At 37.0% G+C, this 23013-nt stretch overlaps 1 protein-coding gene across 1 annotated transcript in view; it reads right to left on the reverse strand.

Annotated features, from left to right (window-relative positions):
• Positions 1–13153: 13153 nt before the first annotated feature.
• ARSB (arylsulfatase B) overlaps positions 13154–23013 on the reverse strand; it is a 61737-nt gene continuing 51877 nt past the window's right edge. The window contains exons 7-8 of the mRNA XM_059873754.1: positions 14497–14625; positions 13154–13942 (exon numbers count right to left, since the gene is read on the reverse strand). Coding sequence (XP_059729737.1) covers positions 13677–13942; positions 14497–14625 — 395 coding nt within the window. The 3' untranslated portion in view covers positions 13154–13676. The remainder of the gene's footprint in view (positions 13943–14496; positions 14626–23013) is intronic.

Raw genomic sequence — 23013 nt, forward strand, 5'->3', positions numbered from 1 at the left:
ACAGAGTATATATTCTGGGCTTAAAACAGCAAACAAAAAACCCCAGCCTTGTATGGCACAGTGCCCATCGTTTCCAAGTCATGTAACAGCAGCAAAATTAACAAAACCCAAAGTTGAGGGTATATCAGGAGCTTTTATGTGTATCCTCTACTTACCGTGTGTATGCCAGTCTTCTGGATTCACACTTTTGGAACAGTCACTGTTTCTAACAAATTAGGATTCTTGTGGTTTTGGCTATCTGATTTCAATCAAAACATGTGACTCAGAGCCAAATCATGGTATCTTTTAAAGTGATTGCAGGCCACGTGGTCTTCAGGAAGCACAGACAGAGTACATGCAGTGAAAACAAATAATGAGCACCTTTTTATTTCTCATCTGTCACATTAATTAAAGAATGATAGTGGCCCTGATCCTCTATTAGTCCTATTCTAAACATAGTAAGTGAATCACTCTCTCTTTAAAAAATAACCAAAGAGGAAACACTGTTTTATTCTTCATAGTCTGGTCATAAAAAATAAAATCCAGTGAATAAATTTTTTGCAAGTCATGGGTCTATTAGATAATTTAAATGACAGGTATCTTACTTTTCTTATGTAAATACAAAGGAAGAAGAAAAGTGGACTAACTCACAAGAATAAAAATCAGGTGGTTTTACCCCCATACTTGGGGAAACCATATTTCTTACCAGAAAAGTGAATGGTCTGTACCAGAATTTTAACATGTGATAACCACAGCTTGAGGCACAGATCCAGATTCAGAAAAACTGAATAAATAGAAGGAGGTTACACATTTAGGCATGTAGTGAATCACCTGAAATGTCCTTAGCCCCAGAAATTAATTTTCAGTGGAATTATTCTGCATTTAGAACCTGTAAAAGAAAAACAAACATAATAAATTGTTCAGCTAAAATAACTTGCAAATAACTGAATACATAAATCCAAGGCCTGGGTTAACATGGTTGTACAGTAAGTTGAACTACATTCAGCATCTTTATATTGCTTTATTTTTCTCATAATTCTCAAACTAATAAACTTCAACTATAACATTAAAATTCAGTGTCACTGATCATAATTCCTCATGCTAGTAATTTTAACCATGTAGTTAGGATTTTCTGTTGTTTTTTTCCCTGATTACGCTATTTCTTTCTTTAAATACAGCAGGCATGTCTCTTCGAGAACTGCACTGAAAAACTCCATACCAGAGATAGAAAAGAATGCATAAAAGAATGACCCTTAGCCTCATAAGTCAATGGGGAAAGTTGGTATCACCCTCAGCAACAGCACATTCTCTCAACTCATCTGAAGTTGCCAATATCATCACATTTACGATAAGATGCAATTATGGCTGGAAGATTCCCACAGTCCTGCCAGATTCCTCAAGGATATTAGCACTTGTCTGATTGCAGAACACAACAAAGACATTGTTAAAAAATCAGTGCATCAATCAGGAGGAATTTGGAGACTTTGAAGTTTAAAAAAATAAAACACCAGTGTGGGAAAGAGAAGCTACAACAGTTAGGTGCAGTTGTGTTTGTCAGATTTAGTTAAATCACACACTCTTGCATAAGAGTTTTATTCTTAGTTTGTTAGCAACATGTGTAGAAATAAATTTTCTTTTTAAAAGAAATATATTAGTATCAATAGTTATTTGAAAGTACCTCAGCTTTATGTGATCGTTTCCCGCAAGGAAAAACGAGCAAAATAGAACGGAACATTAATCACCATTAACCATGAGTCTCAGGTTTCTAATTAAGGGAATGCAGAGCCTGAGACTGCACTTCCTTAACACTGTTGCCAGTGTTCCTTCCTCCCAGCAGCTAATTTCAAAAGGGTGTGCAGAAAGTCTGAGGTGTTGGATCTATGAAGAACAGGGTGTAGTAAAGGCATTCTCTTCTAAATCACTCTCTGCTTTGTAGGCAATACATAATCTTCAGACATACACAATTCACTAAAGGTGACAATGAAAAATACCCATATTATATCCTAGGAGCAAAAAATCATTGTGCTGGAATTTACGATTGCAACCTCCTTACAGTAAACATAGAGAAATGTGCAGGCTTTTATTTTTCTAATTTACATTTATAGTTTCTGTCACTGTTTGGGTACAGATCCAAGCTAAAAGTCATATACCAGAGGTGTCAGCTATAGGTACGTACTCAAAGTGTAGAATTCACCAAAACCTTGCTATTATTTACCCAGAAGTTTGTAATAGCTGCAGGAGTGGACTTCTCAGAATTTCTTCTGAAAGTCCAGAAAATATCATAGTTTTAAGAAATGTTCCAAAAATACTTATCTCTTCAAAAGGATCTTTAACAGATTAGTCACAGAAGTGACTAAGGAGGTTCAATATTTGTAGATAAAGTGCAGCACATATACTGAAAGCACAGAGAAGAGCAAGCAGAGATTTCCTAGCTGCTGTCCTTACTGCATTTGTTCCTGCTACAAACAAGTCTTGCGGAAGTTTACACAGTTCCAACTGAGCTTGCAGTTTGTATCATGCTTGAAAATAATCTGATTTTTCCAAATAGCGCTGAGGTCTTCCAATGAAGTCAGAGGGCATGCTGACACCAGCATGAACTTGAACAAATCCTTAATGAGAACAAGCAGCCAAAGCAACTAGATAATTTTCCTAGTCCAGAGTCCAGAGACTTTGCAATTACTATTGTAAAAATACATATCCATTACAGAAAGATAAATAAGCAGAGATGATAGCAGCAAGTAAAACTGTGTGTCAAGACGTTTGTTCTCTCAAGTGTCTTACAACCATATTCTACAAGTGATGCAGCTATGGTCACTGTATGAGCAGGCTTATGCGCCACTAGGACAGAAGTGTGCTTGAAGAGACATACTGTGCTTACAGAAAAATTGTGTTTTAAAATTGTACAGCTGCCCTTAACCATAACTGTACCATCGGCAGAGAAATAACGAGCCTGTCAGAAAGAAATTACAGACTGACTAGAATTGAGTTACTCACTCTGAGCATGAAAAGATCCAATTGTTACCACTGCATACATATGCAGAAGCATGCCACCACCACATGCTTGCTAGAGACCAGATATTGAAAAATAGAAAAAAGGGACTAATATCTTTCTAATCACTGCATTCTTATTGGTATGAACTAGCATATCTCTGTTGGGTACAGTCAAGCTGTATCAGCCTCCCAATATGAAGATTTTGGCTCTTCTACGACTTTTTATTCCTCATGAGTTTGGAACAATAGGGCTGAAATCAGAGAAATGCAAAAACATGAATTCTTAGTGAAACGTGCATAACTAGACAATGTGATGAGAGCAGGAACTGACAAGAGAAAGACCAGGTCATGAAGTTTTCAGTTTGTACATGCCAACAAATCATTAAATGTGCTTGAGGATTTACAAATGCTACATGATCTGAAAATCTGTTCTGCCTTTAAGTTTTTGGTTTACTGCCTTTGAGAGGAGAGGAATGAAGAGTGTCAGATTACAAAGTGGAATTCCTACTGCTGACCAGAAAACATTGGATTTCCTTGTTCGAACCCTAAGGGAAAGAACAGTAGCCACTGTTATGGCTTTTTGGAAGTCAATTCCTAAGCAGTAATGTAAACCTAAATATGGGCCCATTTTAAAAATACAGAAATCTCCCAGATTTACTGGGCTCTCTGTCTCTGTGGGCTTTACTATGGGTCTACCAAAAGCAAATTCTGTCCTAAGCACATTTCTTTATGGGGTTTATAGCTGTAATTTATTCTTTCTTTAAAAATTTTTATTCCAGGTTTTTGAGTAGAAGGATGAGAAAATGGAGATCATAACTTTTTCAATGCAGTAAATTTAATTAATGACAGCTCCTAAGGTCTGTCCTGCAGGTCTGTTTACAGGCTGAAGTTCAATAAATAAATGTATGTTTGCTAACCTCCTCTGGAGTCATATCTAGATAACATTTTTTTTAATGTTACAATGAAAACAATGAAAAAAACCAAAACAACATTAAGAAAGAATAGAATGTTTACGATATGCATATATTTAAAAACTAGTTATTAGCTGAGAGAGTAACTCAGCTGAATTAGTTATTAGCTGAGAGAGTAACTTTCTCCTCTTCCAGCAGTGTTATAGAATAACAGTTGTCATCTCTCATATTTTCAGATTAATGTTCAAAATAGGTCGTGATTCCACTACAAATATAACTTAATCAGTGAACAATAATCAAAGAGTTTTTCCTGAACTAAAACAATAATTCCAGTTTATATTATAAACAGGACTATTTAATTCTGCTCTACAGCTTGACTGGGCCAGTTTATAAAACAAACTGGAACCATGACTGCACTCGGGCTGAGTGACCAACGCCCCAAGCAAAGCTTTTCCAAGCAGAGCCCTATCTGTATTTCTCACAATACCCTGTCCTCTCCACCTTTTCACATGGGCAACTAAGACACATGGATGCAACTTAATCACTAATTAATTCCGAATCTTCTGACAACAGCTCATGGGCAAACACTTTTCATGAGCACTGCATTCCCTTGAAGCTATGGCCTTGAGTGGAATTATTCTGACTTTCCCTTTGATAATACAGAGAGATCTGTGCAGCAATCAGCTCCTAAGACAGGAGTGGAAGAAAATGGTGTTACAGGAGCACTGCAGTTGCGTGCACATTTGGGGCTGACAGTTATGGACCTAAGCAATGCCAGATCTCTGCTATATCTAAAATTTTGATGATTATCAGTGTCTTATAGTCACTTATTACCTGGTTAATATTTAGGATAAACCAGGAGTTCCTAATTCCTTTGTTGTATTGTCATGCATCAGCAGTACATTTATGACAAGGACAATGAAAATAAACTATAGATAAAACCAGCATTTGCATTTAGAAAGAGGCCATTATTTTATTTGAACATGTCATCAAATAATATTAAGTAAAAGGATGGCTAGTGGCTGTTGTTAAAAAGTCTGCTTTTGCTTGCACGTTGTGATGCTTACACTGCTATAGGCTCTGAAATGAATTCTTGTTAAAAAGTGTTGTGATAGCAAGGTCTGAGCATCCCCACCGCTTCTGAAAAAAACAGATACTAAGTAATTTAATATTGGTATTTAGAACCACAGACTCAAAATATAAAATTCAGAAATACAACAAACTTAGACAATGTAAGAGCTTGCTTTGTTCGGATTTGGGGTTTGGATTAGGTCCACAAATTTAATGCATATTTTGTCACAAGTTAAATCTGAAATGCATGATTCACTGCATAATACAAAAATTCTTAATGATATTTGTGGGTTAATAATTATGCTTGCCTCTTAATACCACACTCAGTCTTTATCACCAGGAAGATGCATTCTTCCAATTGCATTTAATGCTATAAATAGAATAAACATTTGCATAGAAACTCTTAATTTGTAAACAATTATTTTTAGAAATTCTTTTTAAAATTTCTTTTCATACACCATGGCCTTTTCTTTATCAAAAAGTAAATACAGAAAAAGGTAAATTCTAAAAAGTTCCTAACGTAAAGCAATGTACATTAGATTCTTGTGTACTATGGGCAGAAATAATTACAAAAAAATCCTGTTGTTAACAAGAAATTATAACTCAAAGGAATTTCAGACATCTTATACCTGCTGCCTCTAAGAGACAATCTCTCAATCATTCACATTCCTAAATGTTTCTTCACAGTGGGCTACTTTCTAGGGCAAACATAAACAGAAACGCAATTGTTCTACTCTATTCCCTCCTACATTTTTCAAAATCCAGCTGGGATATTTTCATAAGTCTCCTTTGATATTATAAATATGTCTATTTTTTACTCAAAGGCTATGCCATTTCAGCTGTTCTGGATTTTCTTTTTCTAATGCTGAATTTATGGCAAAAGAAAACTGTCAGTAAATTCCTAGCCTAGGCTTCTCCACTATATTAGTTTTGGAGCTTTAGTTAGAAGCAGAGTGATGGTAATGTATATGTTGCTCTTATCCAATTGTTTAATATACCATGACTATGCTCTCTTCATTATAGAGTAAAGTCAAAACAGAACTGAAAAGGCAGGAGAATGACTTTGTTTCTACAACATGTCACTGCTGGGGCTGTGGGGTATGACTAGACCAGACTAATAGCCACTTTGGGATTATTTCAGACAGTGCTTTTTCCATCAAGTATGACTTGTAAAACAACATATTTGAAAACAAAGCAAAAAGGACAAGAATTAAAGTGAAAATTCAGTACATCTATAGAGGCCACCTACAGGGCAGCAGTGCTTTCATGGCTCTTGTGTTGGCAGTTACAATGTTCACAGCCTTTTAAAAAAGGCTCCTTTTACCACATACACAAGGGAAAAGGGGAAAAAATTATGATCCTCCAGGAATTGACTATTTTCCTGGATAACTGCACACTGATGAGCAACATGAAGAAAACAATTTGGAATCACAGAATTGCCCAGACTATAATCTATAGCTAAAAAACCCCCAAACTATTTTTTACTGTAAGTTAAGTACAGTTAAGCTGGAACTGAGAGTATGTTTGCTAGAAGTTAAGTCCACACTCTGACTCAATGCTCTCAGCATTCATCTTTTCATCGTCCAGACAGACTCATTAAAGTTTTTTCCCAGCGAAGCAGAATAAATGTGAAGGGTAAACTTAAGGGCTCAGATGTCCTTGAATAAGCCATTTCTGAGTTTTCTATCCAATAAAAATCAATGACTCCTAGTTCATGAGTGTGCTTGGACAATGTACACAATCAAGAAAGACTTCAACATCCCTGGTTAATAGGGCCATCGAGTGATGTCTCTGGCAGATTTGCAGGACCCATGAAATTATTTGGGCAGGCTACAGATGTCCTGATCAAAGTTTTCCATTCATTACCATGGGCTCTCTGCCCAAAATTTCTCAATAAGCATTGCTGAATACCAAACACAGCTTACTTTGTTTGTACGTGTATTCACTGTGTTCTGACTCCTTGTTTGCTTGAAGAAATAGCAAGAATGCATAGCTGAAAAGAAAGACAGGGATTTTTTATTTTTATCACTGTCCTGAATGTCAAAATCTGGCAGCTCAGAACTGTGGCTTTGGTGCAGTACCTTGTTGTGGCTTTTGAAGATTTGTCCAAATAAACACTGCATTCCTTAGATCCAAATCTAGCTATTTGGACTATACTTTTTTTTCTAACTATAGTCCTGCAGACAAAATATAACTGCCTTTATTGCTATTGAGTTTAGCCAGGATTAGGGGATTGACATCCAGTAACTGCTTTGGTGATGGCAGCCGGTAGTCACTTCTTTGAAACTTGGCAGCAGATACATCACCAACCTTTCCAGTATCTCTGCACCCCACCCCACAAAACCAACACTCTCAGGAGGGAACACTAGCACAACAAGAAGTACTGCAGCATCCTCCTTGCCTCTGCTAAGCATGGTATGCAATTATCACAAGGGCCGCCACTGATCCCGTCCATGGTTGGATGTCTGACTGATTCCGAATGCTCTGTGCAAAAAAAAGTTTTTACTGTTCCTTGCAGCCATTCTGCCCGATCTAGATGAGCTCATACAAGAATTACAATGCACTGGAAGGAGATGGGAGAGCACTGGATTCAGAAGCAGCAGCTTGGGACCCCAGGGAGTTCTTTATACCATATGTTCAACCAGGATTTTCCCACATAATAACCCAGCTTGAAACAAAATTGAGTCCACTGCCTGCATGCAGCTGACAAAGACAGTAAGCTGAAAGAGTTAAAACATTCAGCAGGAAACCCGCTGGCAAAAATATTGCTTAACCTCCTCAAACTTAGAATTGGCAGGTTTTTTTTCCCCTTCTTTTACCAAAAGCACTACTTCCCCATTACAAACCTCAGCTTATTTATAGTTGAGAGACATGAAACCTATGGGTCTACTTGGGGTGGGGCTTCAAAGAGACTGCCAAGGGTTGGAGAAATGATCCTCTGACCTCTCCATCATGCTAAGGTTAATGTTATGAGAGAGACACAGCCTTGGGGTCTAGCTGGAGCAGGGCCTGTGGTGGGCTGCCAAAGGAGCAGGTAGGCAGGAAATTCTCCCTTAATAACTGCTGCATCTTGGAAATGGTTTGGTGTTCCTACATTTAGGACAGCCCTAACCTGTGGTTAGATTCTGGATCCCCTGGTACTGCTTGACATTTTATGTTTTTCCTTTGTCAAGTAATCTTTCATTTTGACTTCAAGTGTTTTGTGATTCCTTTGCCTCTTTGTCATTTGGGTGTCTCTGGCCCCAGGGGAACAAACATGGCTACACATATGGACTGCATGTCCTTGTGTGCCAAACTCCAGCACACGTGGATAGGAGCCCTATCAGTGGCTCTATCACCATCAGCCCTTCCATCCAGACCTGTCTGCAATAGGGTGGCACAAGTTAAACAGGATTCTCTGTGTAACTTCATACTCATTAACTGCTTGTAAAGGAAAGCATGGAACAGTTTTGGGTATATTCCCAGTAGTCTTTCTACCATTAAACCACTTTGTCAGAAAGTACTATGAGAAGCCAACAAGGACTGGTAGTGGAGTTTCAAATCCACATCGACCTCAAGCGTTTAAACTCTGGGTTCTTCAGTTCAGACATTCCAAAGAGGATTAAACTCAGATCTTTATCCGAGACCCATTTATCAACCTTAGGAAAGTTGGGCAGATTATTTTCAGGTTGAATATATGGCCTTTGACTCAAGGAAAGATCCTGATCTTCTGTTTTGTTTATAAGATCATCCACTCCTTGACTGTGTACATCTTTTTTACAAGTAAGCAATGCAAAATGAGTAGCCAGTGTCAACATTCTTCCTAAACTTGGTTACTTTTCTGAAGCTTAAATAATTTCTAAAGCATAAAGATTAAGAGTTTTGAATTCATAATGCTCAGATGTTTGCTAGATTAAAAAAGAATTTTAAATTGGAAAGGGATGAAATGAAGTTTTATTTAGAGTTCAAAATAATTGCATTTTTGAATGTTACTCAAATAACCACAAAACATATAAAGAATTCTCTATTTTCCAACTCGAAACAACTTAACAGTATACAACTCTTCGCAGATGCCACTCTAAATGTGTCAGCCAGATGTTTTTTTTCCCTAACACAGTTCAATTCAAATGTTTTATGAAGGACCACCCATGGAAAATAATTAGACAATTTAAAAAAATAAAAATTAGGTCTACTGTAGCTGAGAAAACAATGAATCTTTGCATTTTAAAACATAACAAGAGGAAACAGAGGGTGAGTTGAATACCTGTGTGAGACAATGATATGTCACAGTCACTTCCTAATACATGAAATATAGAAATTAGAATATCAGCAAGATATTAAAATGCAGATTGCAGGACATAGAGAAAAAAGAACACATAAAAGCTCTCCTTACCTCTGAAATTAACATTAGAATTTTTTAAATATTTTCTAACTTCAGCCAAGAAGCTGAAATTGATGGGAGTCAAGGACATTAATTATTGAGCTTTTACAATTTAGGTGATTTTTTTTTTCTTTTCCATGAAACTAGCTATCAGCATAAAAAATCCAGTTAAAAATATCGTTAACAGAAATTTCCACTTCTGTGGGTAAGACAACATTTTTCGTCATGTAATACAAGTGCTGAATCCTGAAGGACAGACAGGAATGTTGGCCAAAAATTTCCCCCATCACCAAGTCCAGTCCCTTGTTATTGTGACAACCACATTTTGTAATGCCTACTGTAAATTGAAATGCTATATGTGATACTGACTGAGAACAGTTAGCTTTCTAATCTTACATGTCTGCATTTGTACATAGGACACTAAATAAATACGTACTACAAAAAAAGAGTGAGGATAACATAAATACTTTGGATCTACTTGCCTTACTTACATTTGAATGGCAGTCAACGTCTCCATTTGCATTTGATTGCACAAATAAACTGTACCAAAACATTCTGGATGAATAAGAACTAATGGAACTTCTGCTCTTTAGATGATTTATCTCAAAAAGATATTTGAAGGACAATATGTATCATGATGACACATACAAAAATAGTAAATCTAAAGGTCACAAAAGGTAATTCAACACTTCACTCTTTCAGAATCCCATACTTGAAACCACGTTACTAACTGTATGCTACAATTAGAATATGGAACTTACAGTTGCACTAAACAGGTGAGTTATAAACTAACATAAATCATTTTATCAGTATAAAATAAACTGACTGCAACAGTTAGAAAAGGGAACTGTAATAAAGGTTTTTTGGAGCTACTGAAGGAAGATGCAAGCTTTGTCAACATGATGCAATAGCTTATAAAAAGGTTTTGTTGCTTACATTTTCCCTCCCTTGATGTGGTCAGCAAATAACAGAGCCTAAGCCTCAGTTATCATAAAGAATCTTCAAAAGCTCAAAAGTGAAATGCTGCTGTACTCTGAAGCCAAGATTGTTATGGTCCGATTGAATCTCTCTAATTTACAGGACAACATGGTCTGTAAATTATTTTATGAGCTCATTAGGAAAGGAAAGAAACACACACATCAAAAAAAGGCTCAATCTCCTTCAGACAAACAAGACTAACATGAGAATTCACTAATTAAGTCCTTAATTCATGAGGTTTTTAACTCACAAGTTGTCTAAGCCATAACTTACAAGATATAAGCAAAATATTCCCAGAGCTGCTGATGAGAGTGCTCATCCTTTCTCCTGTGTCACAGTGCAGGCCACGCATGTATCCCATCAGGAAGCATGAAAACCTCAGCAGATTGGCTGATGCTGGATATGCTTTAGAGGTGTTTTAGGGCAAGCTGTCATGTTTACGACTTCCAGCTTTGAAGTTTGGTCTAGATGATTCCCATAAGTCAGTGGATTCTGAAGGAACTGACAATCAGTAGGAAGGATTATGTCTGTAGCAGACAAGTAATGTCTTCGTAATGACCTGAGCCCCTCCTGTAGGCTTCCTACGTGTTGCTCTCTCTTGGATCTCACAGCACTGGTCCCAACAACATCAGGTCTTTGTACGAGCTGTGTGTTAGCTAAAACCTGAGCAGGAACTGAGTGAACAGCCACATGACAGAAAGAAAAGCCTAAACGTGTTTAATGAAATGGAAGGAGATATCACCAGGTACCAGTTTGGAGACTGCTTCTATGGAACGTATAATGTTTTTAATTTATTATTTTAAATATATTAGTTCATATGAAAGTTGCTAGCTGTAGTATAGTAGGAGCTTCTGTCACATTAGGTAAGTTTTACCAATGAAAATATTAATTACCTGGAGATAGGTAACAATCAGAGGATTCTCCCAGTGTCTAGATAAGCTGTGGAAATGCATGTCTGTGTTAATACCAACAGCTTAGAAAGTATTTGTAAGGCTGGGCACTATGCCCAAGGGCCCCAGTGGAAAGGTTGGTGCAAACTAATGGAAGAGAAACTAGTCTTTGAGGCACTGAGCGACTGTTTAGGAGGTGAGGAACAATCTGAAGAGTTTGCCTAGTCATATCCTGCTGTAACCATTTGCTTTCAGCCACTGATGGATGAATGGAGAAGGAAATTGAAACTTGGTCTGAAACAGGATTCCACAGGAATATATCTAATTAAACAATAGAGAAAATATATTGTCTGTTATATGAGAATTACTTTTTCTGAATCTATGTTTCTTTTTTCCTTGTCTTCAAGGCTGAAGATAGTGAATGAAACAGAATCAGAAAAAAATACTGATATAAAGGAGCAGAAGTGACAAAGGAGTGAGAGAAACATAAAGCTCTTTGGGAGAAAGATAAAAAGCTGAAGAGATTTCTGGAGAGAGATTTGCTTCCACTCATAGAAAAAACATCAAAGGTAGAAAAGACGAGCATTCAAGATTAGATTTAAGACTGTGTAGTAGTGAATCAGCTGTATTAGAAAGCATATGCATTTTCAGTTTCTTGTTTCATCTTTATTTCAGATTTTATCTTTTCTTTTTTTTTTTTTAATGCACAGATTTTGTCGAGCCTTTCTCTTCATTAATCTGTTTGCTAACAATTAGCATAAGTCTCCCAAGAGAAAACTGGGAAGTTTTGTAAAATTTTAGTGCAATTTATATGAGTTGGTCCTGGAGCCAGGAAAAAGGCAATTAGATTCCTGCTTTTTGGAGATGATGACAGATTGAGCTCTGCATCCTGAGAACTTAGCCAAGGACACTGGGAAACATTACCAGAACTCAGGGTCTGAGACACTAATAGAGAGCTGGCAGGTTATCTTGCATCAATTTGATGACTAACTGAGAAATGTTGCTTGGCTTGGTTTCTTCATGGCTCAGAGCCCACTTCAGGATGAAAACAGACTCCACTGCGGTAATAAAGACAGGGTACTTACCAGGCAGACAATAAAAGTAAGGTTTTGTTCATCACAGGATTGTTGAGCAATTCTTGCAGAAAGGGGCCTGTGGAGGTCACTGGTTGCTCCTCACCACCTCTACCAAACTTCAAATTGCTCCTCACCACCTCTACTCAACTTCAAATTTGATCCAACTTCAGAGACAGAATTGTTCAGAATCTTCTCCAACCAAAGACTAAAGATGCCCAGGATTAGGGTTGCCACATTTCCCATATTTAATTAAACCCAGAGTGTGATTTTTTTTCCTTTCCTTATATTGCATTGGAACTCCACATGTTCCCTGTGTGCTTTTCACCTTTGTGCATCCCTGAGTAGAGTCCTGCTTCCTCTTCTCTATGCTCTCCCATTAGGTAGCTGAAGATAGCAACTTCCCTTTTTCTCACCATCATAAACTAACCCATTTCTTTATCCCTCCCCATGATCATATTCAGAGCTCTCCACTGAAGTAACTCCAACTGACCAATACTTTTCCTATATAGGGAAGCCCAAAATGTGATGCAATACTCTAGCACTGATAGAAGATAATTAAGACATCCCCTAGCTGCTGGCTACATTCTCACATATATGGAACAACGATGGGTCGGTTTTCTTCACCTAGAGAGAAAATGGCAACTCTTGTCCTAATTATTGTCCAGAAGGATGCCTAGATGTTTTTCCCATGTAAATGCTTTCCATCTGGTCATGGCCAAGCATGTACTCCTGAATGCAGCTGTTCCACCCCAACTGGAGGACTCTGCAATTGTTGAAATCCATGAAATCTTTAGTCACCCATTTTTTCAGCCTGTCAAGATTGTTCTACCTGACACTCCAGCTGATCATCACTCTCTACTCTGGTTTGATACATTAAGAGAGAACAAGAAATAGAGATTTTGTTGTATTTATGAGGTTTTCTTTTTTTATTCTTCTCTTTTCTGGATGGAAGTACACGTTAAAGGTAAAAAATTTTATGCCAATACAGATTTATAACAGCTCTCAGTAAATTTGTATTTTGGACAAACATGAAAAGAGAATTCAATATACTCCACAAGACTGATTAATTTTGGATGTCCCTGCTGCCATGATTCCTTAGAAGGAATTCAATTCCTTTCAATTTCTTTCAAGGAAAGAGGCAATGTTTATCTTCTGCACTAGAAGTATATTCCAGACAAAGAATATTAAAAAAAAAAAAATTACTAACATTTCATGTATAATTGCTGGGAATGAGAGAGTGGGAAAAGACTGAAATAGGATTCCCAACAGATCAAGAATAAGAAATAGTGAATTATTCAAAGAATAAGCTCACAGTTAGCAACAGCTCATTAAAGAGAGTACAAAATACATCACTAGGACTCTGAGTCCATAAACCAGACTCTGCTACAGAGGTTTTTTGCAGGGTGCAAAGCTGTGTGCACTACGCCCAAGGACCCCAAACCCCAGTTGCTGCTGGATCACAGGTGGGATCCTCATCAGGGTAGAACACAGGCACTGAATGTTTGTGATAATACTGAAGCCGTGAGAGCAGTTTTTTCACTACATGAGGGTGTTTTTCAGACACATCATTTTTCTCTTCAGGGTCATGAACAATATCAAACAGCCAAAGTCTCTTTGTTGATGGATCAGACGACTGAATCTGTGACTCATTGTACAAAGATGGTGGAGGGAACCAATGACTGCAGCCTACGGGAACAGGAACAGAGCAAGGGTCAGTTCTGAGATACAGAGCAGCAGTGTGGAGACACAATTGATGAATTCACTAGGTCTCTTGACAAGCCCCTGCACAGCAACAGTTGCTGGCAGACCTTAACTCTAGCCCTGCACCAGAGCCTCTCAAGTGCGTGGCTACCTAAATAGGAGTCTCATTTATGCAAAAAAACCACTGAGATTCAAAATTCCATATAACTTTATTTCACATCAGCTAATTAATTCAATAGCCCCTCTTCTTAGATTCTATGATCCTTATGGATCCCTTCCAACTTGAGATATTCTATAAAAGTTTTTTCCCTACAGTTTCAGTAAGTTGCAGACAAAATATTTGGAAAATGAAAAAAATACATAGTTTGGATTTTAGAAGTGCTCATTTTAGATCTTTGCATGTGGTCAAAAACATAAGAGGTTAGGAGAATTACTAAAAAAAATTACTAAAAAAAATTAAAACATACAAAACAAAATTAAACCATATTTGTGGTGGGGGGAGATAGGATACACTGTACAAAAAGGAGTTATTTTGTTACCTGGATATCCAGTTAGTAACTTCCATTTTCCATGTCTTATTGCTGCATGTATGGATGTATTGAAAAGTGTATCATCCCACGGAGAAGAATTGCTCTTCAGTAAAGATGTCCTCTCATCAATGCCAAGACCTTAATCAAACAATAAACTAAGTTAGGTACATTGCATATTCATGGGTAATTTTTAGAACTCGGATGGAAAACAAAGCAGTATCACCCATTTATTTTTCCTTATTGGATAAAGAATTTGGTGTATATATATGCAAAGATCTGTGCTATGACTCAATGGATGTATTTAACTCTGAACTTGAACTGCATTTTAAAACTTACCATTGGAATGGTAAGTAAAATGTCACAGCTGAGTCCAGATAACTGGATTTATTTTGTATACAGATATTCTATGTGTATCTCATATACTTGTATTAAGAACACTCATAATTGGAATTGCTAAATTTGGTCATACAATTGCCTGTATCGTTTTCCAGGTAGGAATATAGGATTGAAAGCTCTCCTGAAGTCAATGTTAATTCTCTTAGGTCACTTCAAGGAACAAGTCCCAGGTTCTGACCACAACAGAGAGCTGTCCCTTTGGACTGAGCTGGCTATGTTCACAAAAATCCACATTTGGTCAGCAAGCTTCTTCTTTGGCATATCTTCATACTGTCTTTGGAGGAGCTGTGTACGATGTGGCCCCATCTACTATTGAAAACTGAAATGTCAACGATGCACACATTTCCTCTCAAAAGGAAACCTGAAGCTCCTTACAGAAGGGAGCTCAGGAAAAATAATTAAAATGCATGGACAAGGGATGATTAGGAGACCCCTTTGCTCTTGAAACCAACAGGGAGGAAGCAAGTCAGATGGACAGCCCAGGAGCATCCAAACCAACTTCTGTGTCAGCCTTCATAAATAAAATAGGCATTCAAGACATAACATCTAGAAGTTTTATATTAACTGTGTCAGCTGATAACAGTTTACCAATGACTACCAGAAGGCAACTTTAATCAGACTAGAAGACACATTAGGACATGGAGAGAAATCAATGTTGTTTTTGTAGCTTCTTTCCAAAAGAGATGGTTTTCAATCAGTTTAGGGAATCTGAGGGACACAGCTGACAGATTTTTGGATGAGAATCCATGAGATGTACAATGATCATGTAAGAGCCAATAGGAACTAGGTATCTCTAAAAAGAGAAAATTCTGCAGAACACAGTGGGGCAAATACACATCTAATGGAAAGAAGAACAGAAATTTGGGAAAGGAAATGCTAGATACAATTTCTCCATTTTTTATGAAGGACTTGCAGAGTTTCTATTTTCTTACTGGACTTAACACTTTATTTTCTTTAATAAACAGATTTGTGCATACCCAAGTTCCCTGTCTACATCAGACTTGTATAATGTTCCCAGATTATAAGGATATAGGATAAGGAATAAGGATATAGGAAAGGAATAAGGATATTCAAGGGCCTACTTTTTTGCATACACAGACTGGGGAGGACTCAGCTCATCTTACATCAAGAAGCACTGAAGCTGATCTAAAAGAGAAAATAAACCTCAAACCCCTAAAAAAACAACGAAAGCCTCATAAGTAACCCCAGCAGCATCTCTTCTGGAAGATAAATCCTCACACAGCCATGTGATGACCATAAAAAATATGAAACAGTTTAAAGATTAATTGCTTGGTCTAAAGGTAAAATTATGGGAACATGCATTTCTGATTTTAAAGTTTAGCATGAAGAATATGCTTCCGCTTGCTGAGCTACACACAATATATGTGGAACTACAACATTACACAAGATAAACTATTTAAAACACTTCAAATAAATGGTATGAAAGATTGCATTTTTAGATATACTTTGCAAAATAGCCTTAGAATGCCATATATGGGACTCAAAATAAGATTCAAAGAGATAAGACAGTTTTCAAACACTCTGATTTGGTCCAGGTAACAAAACTATACTCCTAAATGAAAAAAAAAAGCTTTTACCAGAGAATGAAGTTGAAGTTACTTGGTGAAATATACTTTCTTTCAGCAAAATTTCTTTAAGAAAATGGATAAAGTCCCTCATGTTGAGCTGTTATAAACAGAACTCTGTCAGTCATGTTAATTCACCCACTGCAAGCACTTGTTTTGTGTCAAAGAAATATACTGTCTATTATTCAGGGAAGTGCATTGCTTTCCAGACAGTACAAGTCAACTTTCATCAGACATGTTGGTCATGGAACACAGACTCTCTACAAGGATACTTACAGGATTGTCAGTTTATTACATTACATAAGCACCAGATATAGAAGAATTATAAATAAAAATTTTGCTTCATATGAATTCTTTTCTTCCCATGCTATGACTTGCAGCTTAGACTCAGGTATTCCTCCTGCTGCATTTACCCATCTTCCTCCTTCTCTTCTTTTACAGCGATCCATTTTCTGATTTTGCAGACTGAAAAAGTCATACTGATTTTGTTTCCTTTTCAAGCCAAAATGTTCATTCCCATAGCATCTAAGCAGGTTTTTTTCTGCATTTGTTCTATATTGTGGGGGAGTTTTTATTTATTTTTTTCCATCATAGTTGACAGCAGCAACAGCCCTGTGGACTATTCAGCAGTCAAAGGAAAGATGCCTTTTATTAAGCCCTTTAATCAAGCCAGCCTCCATAGGTCTGTGTACTCTCCTTATAGATTTATATATTAAAAAATGTGATGCTTTTGCTTGTGTAAAGGCTAAACATTTTACTTTTTTACCATTGGATCAGTGTATCAGTGGCGAATGAAATAAGCCCTTGTTATTACCTTGAAAGAAAGTCCCACAGCCTTTCCCATTAATTTTATTATTGTCAAACAGAAGCCACTGTTTCCTGAAGCTCAACTTTAGACGCTCACCAGTAGCTTCATTTCTTTTTTAAGTAGTCTCTTGGGAAATGATAAAACTTGCGTTAGTTAGGAAAGCAGTGACCTTTCATTCAGATATTTATTTTCAAATATTTAATGCTAAAATGGATTTTTCTAGTATTTTAGAGTTTTGGTTGAAGTTTTAGGTACCAATTAGTATTCAAATTGCTTTTATATCTCTGTAGGAAAAAGCTGGGTCTCTCAGCAGACATTGCCCTTGGCAGATGATTTTGGAGTTTATAGTATAGTTCCAGAAATCCTTTGTATTGACAGTCTTAAAAATGGTTTCAGGATCAGATTTTTAAAGGAGTTGAGGGGGCCAACTCTCACTACCCACAAAAGTAAATACTTTAGAAGACTGGCCCTTTGCCCCTTACAGAAACTTCAGCTTAGTTCTTTTACTTTGGTTATCATACATTTTTCTATACACATATATATTTCAAATTAGGATGAAAAATCCTATGTAATTTTCAATAGTTAATCTGCGACTTCAAGAAACTTGATTTTTTCAAAGGCCAACGTCATTAACTCTGAGAAATCTACACAAGATGCTCGGAAAGCATCAATCAAAATGTGGGATACATTTGCAAAAATAACTGGCATTTTGATAATTTGAATATTCCGTAGCATAGTCTTCAGGCAGAATGTTGGAAAATTTACTACTGGATAAGTACATAAGTAATATCCTGACTGTTGGCCAGAGAATATCCTGGACTTTTTAGGAAAAGGGAATAATCTTTCAGTGCACTAAGTCTTGCTAAGGCACAAATTTAAGAACAACAAAAGGGAAAGAAGTGAACATGGTGGGGAAAAGCCAACCCTCCAGACACAAAACAGCAGGCGCTTTGAACTAGCTACTGCTATTTAGGGAAGTGTTTGCAAAGTTTTAATGAATGAGTATGGTCCAGAGGCTGTCCAGAAAAGCAATCCCAATACTAAAACAGGACACGATGCCACCACTGAGATCCTTCTTGTGCCTCACATGGTGTACTGTGCAGTTTTGGTTCTATGTTATGAAACAGACACAGAAAAGCCATGCAAGATACAAAGACCTGAGACAAGGAAGACTAAAGCTATGGAACAACTTCCATGTGAAGAATGACTAAATAAATAGGACTCTTTATCCTCAAAAATGGACAACTGACACAAGAAAGTGCAGAGGTCTAAGAAATCGTGTGGCCAGGGGAATCTGAGTAAGGAACAACAAGTCTTTCCCAATAAGGGCATTGAATAAATTAAGATATCATGTATTGAAAATAAATTATGTATATATTTCCTATTTACAAACCAAACTCAGGTGTGGAATTCCTTTACATGGAATGCTGTGGGTGCCAAAAGTTAATGCACGTTGAGTAATAAAAGGATTCACAAAGTGGAAGAAAAATCCCTCAAGAATTATTATATCCAAAATCACAGCCTAAAGATTAAGAGCAGGCTGTGGGGGCCACAAGAGAGATGTACTTATGTGCTTGCCCGCATGTGCTACACAACTGCTACTCTCAGAACAATAAACTGGACAGATTTTTGGTCTGGTCTTACACAAGATGTGTTACCAAATTACTTTCAGTTCTGGAGATTCAGATCAAAAATAAACAAAAGGAAGTGCTATATCGAAGTACATTTATACAACTTTTATTATATTAATCCCTGTATTATATTAATCCCTGCACTGAACTGAAAGAAACAAAAACTAAGTAGAGAATCATAGCACCATAGCATATCTCCAGTAGTAAGGAATTCATGGGGATCATAGACTCCAACTCTCTTCTCCTCACAGGACTACCCCAAACTAAACCATATAACCAAGAGAGCTGTGCAGATGCTCCATGAGCTCTGACAGGCACGGAGCTGTGACACTCCCTGGGGAGCCTGTTCCAGTGAAGAGCCTTTCCGTAATGCCCAGTGGGAGCTTCTCCTGATGCAGTTTCATTCCACCTGCTCATGCCCTGTCAGCAGCCACAGAGAGAGTGGATCAGCACCAGCCCCTCTGCTTTCCCCCTTGAGGAAGTTGTAGGCTGCCCTGAGGTCACCCCTCAGCCTTCTCCCAGCTGAGCAAACCAAGTGACCTCAGCCACTCATCCCAAGTCTCGCCCTTGAAGTCTGCCACCACACTGGTTGCCCTCCTCCCTATGTATACATGATTCAGATTCAGGTTTAACTATGATTTCACAAATCCATGAACACCATAACTAACTAATTTCTAGCACATCCTCTAGTTTACTTAGAGTGCTATTCCTTAAAGGAACAGTAGAATAAAGCAATGGTAATATTAATTTCTACTAGCCATGACTTCCAATGCACAGATCAGTGTGTGCAGACAGGTCAGTTATTTCCTTAGGGCTGTTTTTTCACTTACACCAGAACATAAATCAAGAGGGCAATTATTGAAATAATGGATTCTCATTGAAATCAGAATCTGACATCTAGATTATTTCCTGCTTTATTCATACCATTTTAAACTTTAGAAAAGCCCCTACAATTTACAGAAATGTTACAAGATGACAGGTTTTGCCATACCGAAATGTGTCCCAAGACGTGGTTACTAACAGAAGATTCAACATAAAACAGAAAAGATTAACCAAAACTTCTTACTTGGCCCAGCAATCTGTCCTTTCACTTTACTTCACAAGCATAGGGAAGACCATAAAAAATGCTGCAATGTGCTTAGCCCTGTTTTATTCCTCTGCACCTTTCATAAAAGCTCTCTGACCTCATTCAGTATCCCATGTGTACTCCTGATTTAAAACGTCATTTATGTTAGGAGGGTAGGTCTTCCAGAAAAAAAACTGTCTTCCTACATATTTTTGCATACACTTACAGCAGCCTTCTGCTTAATTCATTAGTTCATCTATTCAACTGGGCAATGATTTCTGGAGGTGGGAAATAGGAAGTAAAATTTTTCACATTTCTACCCTTCTGATCAATGTACTCTTGAGAATCAATCATCTGTTTCTTGGCTCATACAATCCTAGTTACCTACCAGAAACTTAACTAAAATTAAAAAACACTAGTTTATCTGACTACCATGAAAACCACAAAAATGTCTGAAAATCCATTTATTTTCTGTACAGCTCAAAACCTTTTAAATTCTTCTTCTACTGCTGCAAACCAAAACAACTTCATGATCCTTTCATGCCTGCAATGCTACATGGTAAGAGAAGAAAAGAAGGGTTGATCCAGTTATACTGCATTTTACAGCTTTAGATGCCTATCAGAAGCTCTCATCTTCCTGTGTGGAGGCTATAAATCCACTTTGTTTATCTATTTAAGTCTTGTGATGTTTTCAACAGTTTCACTGATAATCTCTAAAATATTGAATAGTCAATCAAAAGCAAATAATAGAAAAAAGTTTCCCTAATGCAACCAAAATCAAAAATAGCACAGACAACAGCAAAAAGCCAATGCCACACTTGGTAGGAAAGCTGGAAAATTCAGATCTGTAAGCTTCTTTGCAAATATTTCCTATGATTCACTTCAATCCTTTGCTTTTTACTTTGCAAAGCAAATAGCCCAAGTACCACGTAACTGTTATTTGTAAAATGGTTATGAGAGTCCACATCCACATTGTGCAAATTCACAAGTTAAAGAAAATGAAAGGTACAATCTGACCTGCTTTTTAAAGAAAGGCTTGCTCTTTAAAGGCTTGCTCTTTAAGTTAATCTAAAAGAAAAATTTTTGGAAACATTTTATTAAATATAATTAGTTTCATAAGAGTATACTCATTTAAACATTAATATCTAATTTTTTACTGTCAGCAGGAAGAAGATAAACTAAATAAAGTGTAAATCTTCAGCTGTGATTTAAAAGGACTATACATGTTCTATATCAATATTCATGGTATTTTGCAGATCTAATAAAAATAGATCAATTACTCTTCTCATTCCTCTAGCTTTCCTTCTTTCATCCACTGAGACCAGCTCAAGCAATTGGTAGAAACTTAAAAGTATGGCAACATAAATAGACAGTACATCTAAAAATAAAATACACTCCCTTCAGTGTATGATTAAGATTATGAAAATGACTGTCGTGGAGAACAAGTTTTCTTGGCTGGTATGAGATCAAAGAGTACACAGTTCTCTCTAACGTGCCACTTAGCAAGGTCCTGACCACAAAACTTTAAGTGCCCAAAATGCTTGAAGCATGCTGTATTTCTGTACACTGTGGTCTACAACACAAGCATGTGGGGAGGCAATGTTGGATACTGAGGAACAATTCTGGAGAAAGACAAAGGAACGTTAATTTATTATTTATTTGTGAGCCAGAGCCTTGACCAAAGAGTAATCTGAACAGCTAAGTGAATATCAGAGAGGCCATGCCTACAATTTTTCAATATCCTACACAGTAACAAAAACATTCTTTTATAAGTAGCTGCATATAATCAGTGCCCTTTAAGGAAAACAGAAGCAAATGAAGCTTCTACTGTTAATACCATTATTTCTTTATCTGCAAAACAAGGATGTTAGAAGTTATATACCTTTCTCAGTATATTCTCCAAAGCAGAAATGAAAAATATCAGCATTCTCTGTAGTTAAACTTCTATTTCTGATAACATAATGTAGGAGCAGTATGACAAGGAAAATATAACCACAAAAAGCTCCAAGCTTAATTGCAACCTGCTTGACAGAAAAGACTGAAAAGCCTGTATTAAGAAAAGCCACCAAACACAGGGTGAATTAAGATTTTAGGTGGCTCACACTCTTTGCATTCCAAAGAAAAAACACATCTGAACAAATACTAAACAGGTGCTACTGCTTTGCAGGTGTAAAGCACATAAAGTGCATTCAGCTCAAGTAGGAATATCACCATCATTTCCTGTGAAACAAGTATATGTACATATTACACTGGATGTCTCAATAGTTTAGAACCTTGCAGTTTGTAGGGTATACTGCAAAAAGAGATTCCCTAGATATTTTCTTATTACTAAAATTTTTCTCTGTAGTTCTCAAGACGTGTATTTCAGTATAAATTTTGTCTCGCTGTGCAACATCCCTTAGAACGTTTTTGCTTACTCCACTCCAGTACTTAAATAACAAATAACAGGATACACATAGAGCAAAAGTTTACTTCTCATACCACATGACCATGTAGGTCAAGAAACTAAGCAACGACAGGAAAAGAGAGAAAGATTCTCACGTGGATAGAAAAGCACCAAAAAAAATAAAGAAACAAAAGCAATTTCAATTTCACACTGGAGAGACTACCACTGGCTTCCTAAAGGAATATGTGCTGGGACGTGTACCATTGAACATATTCCAAATGACCTGGAAAAGCGAATGCACAGTGAGACAAGAGAGTCTGTGAATGATGATAAGTTATCTGAACTGGCTGCGAAGGATGACAGAAGGTCTGTATGAGGCTGGGTAGTAGGCATTAATATAGTCAGTGATATTTAATAAAGATGCAAGAAAAATTATGCACATGTGAAAAAATAATCTGAAATTCATATAAACATATAAAATGATGGACTTTGTGACTCTCCAAGGGTGAAACCCTGGAATCAAAACAGATTGAGCTGACGCTTTTTTAGAATTATGTCAGCGTTGTACAAAAAGAGAACTGAGTGAAAGGAATTATTAGAAAAGGACTTGTTATCAAAGCAAAAAGCCCCCTGCAACTGGAAAACTGTAGCTT

The sequence above is a fragment of the Haemorhous mexicanus genome, chromosome Z (assembly GCF_027477595.1).
Source record: "Haemorhous mexicanus isolate bHaeMex1 chromosome Z, bHaeMex1.pri, whole genome shotgun sequence".
Classification (NCBI taxonomy): domain Eukaryota; kingdom Metazoa; phylum Chordata; class Aves; order Passeriformes; family Fringillidae; genus Haemorhous; species Haemorhous mexicanus.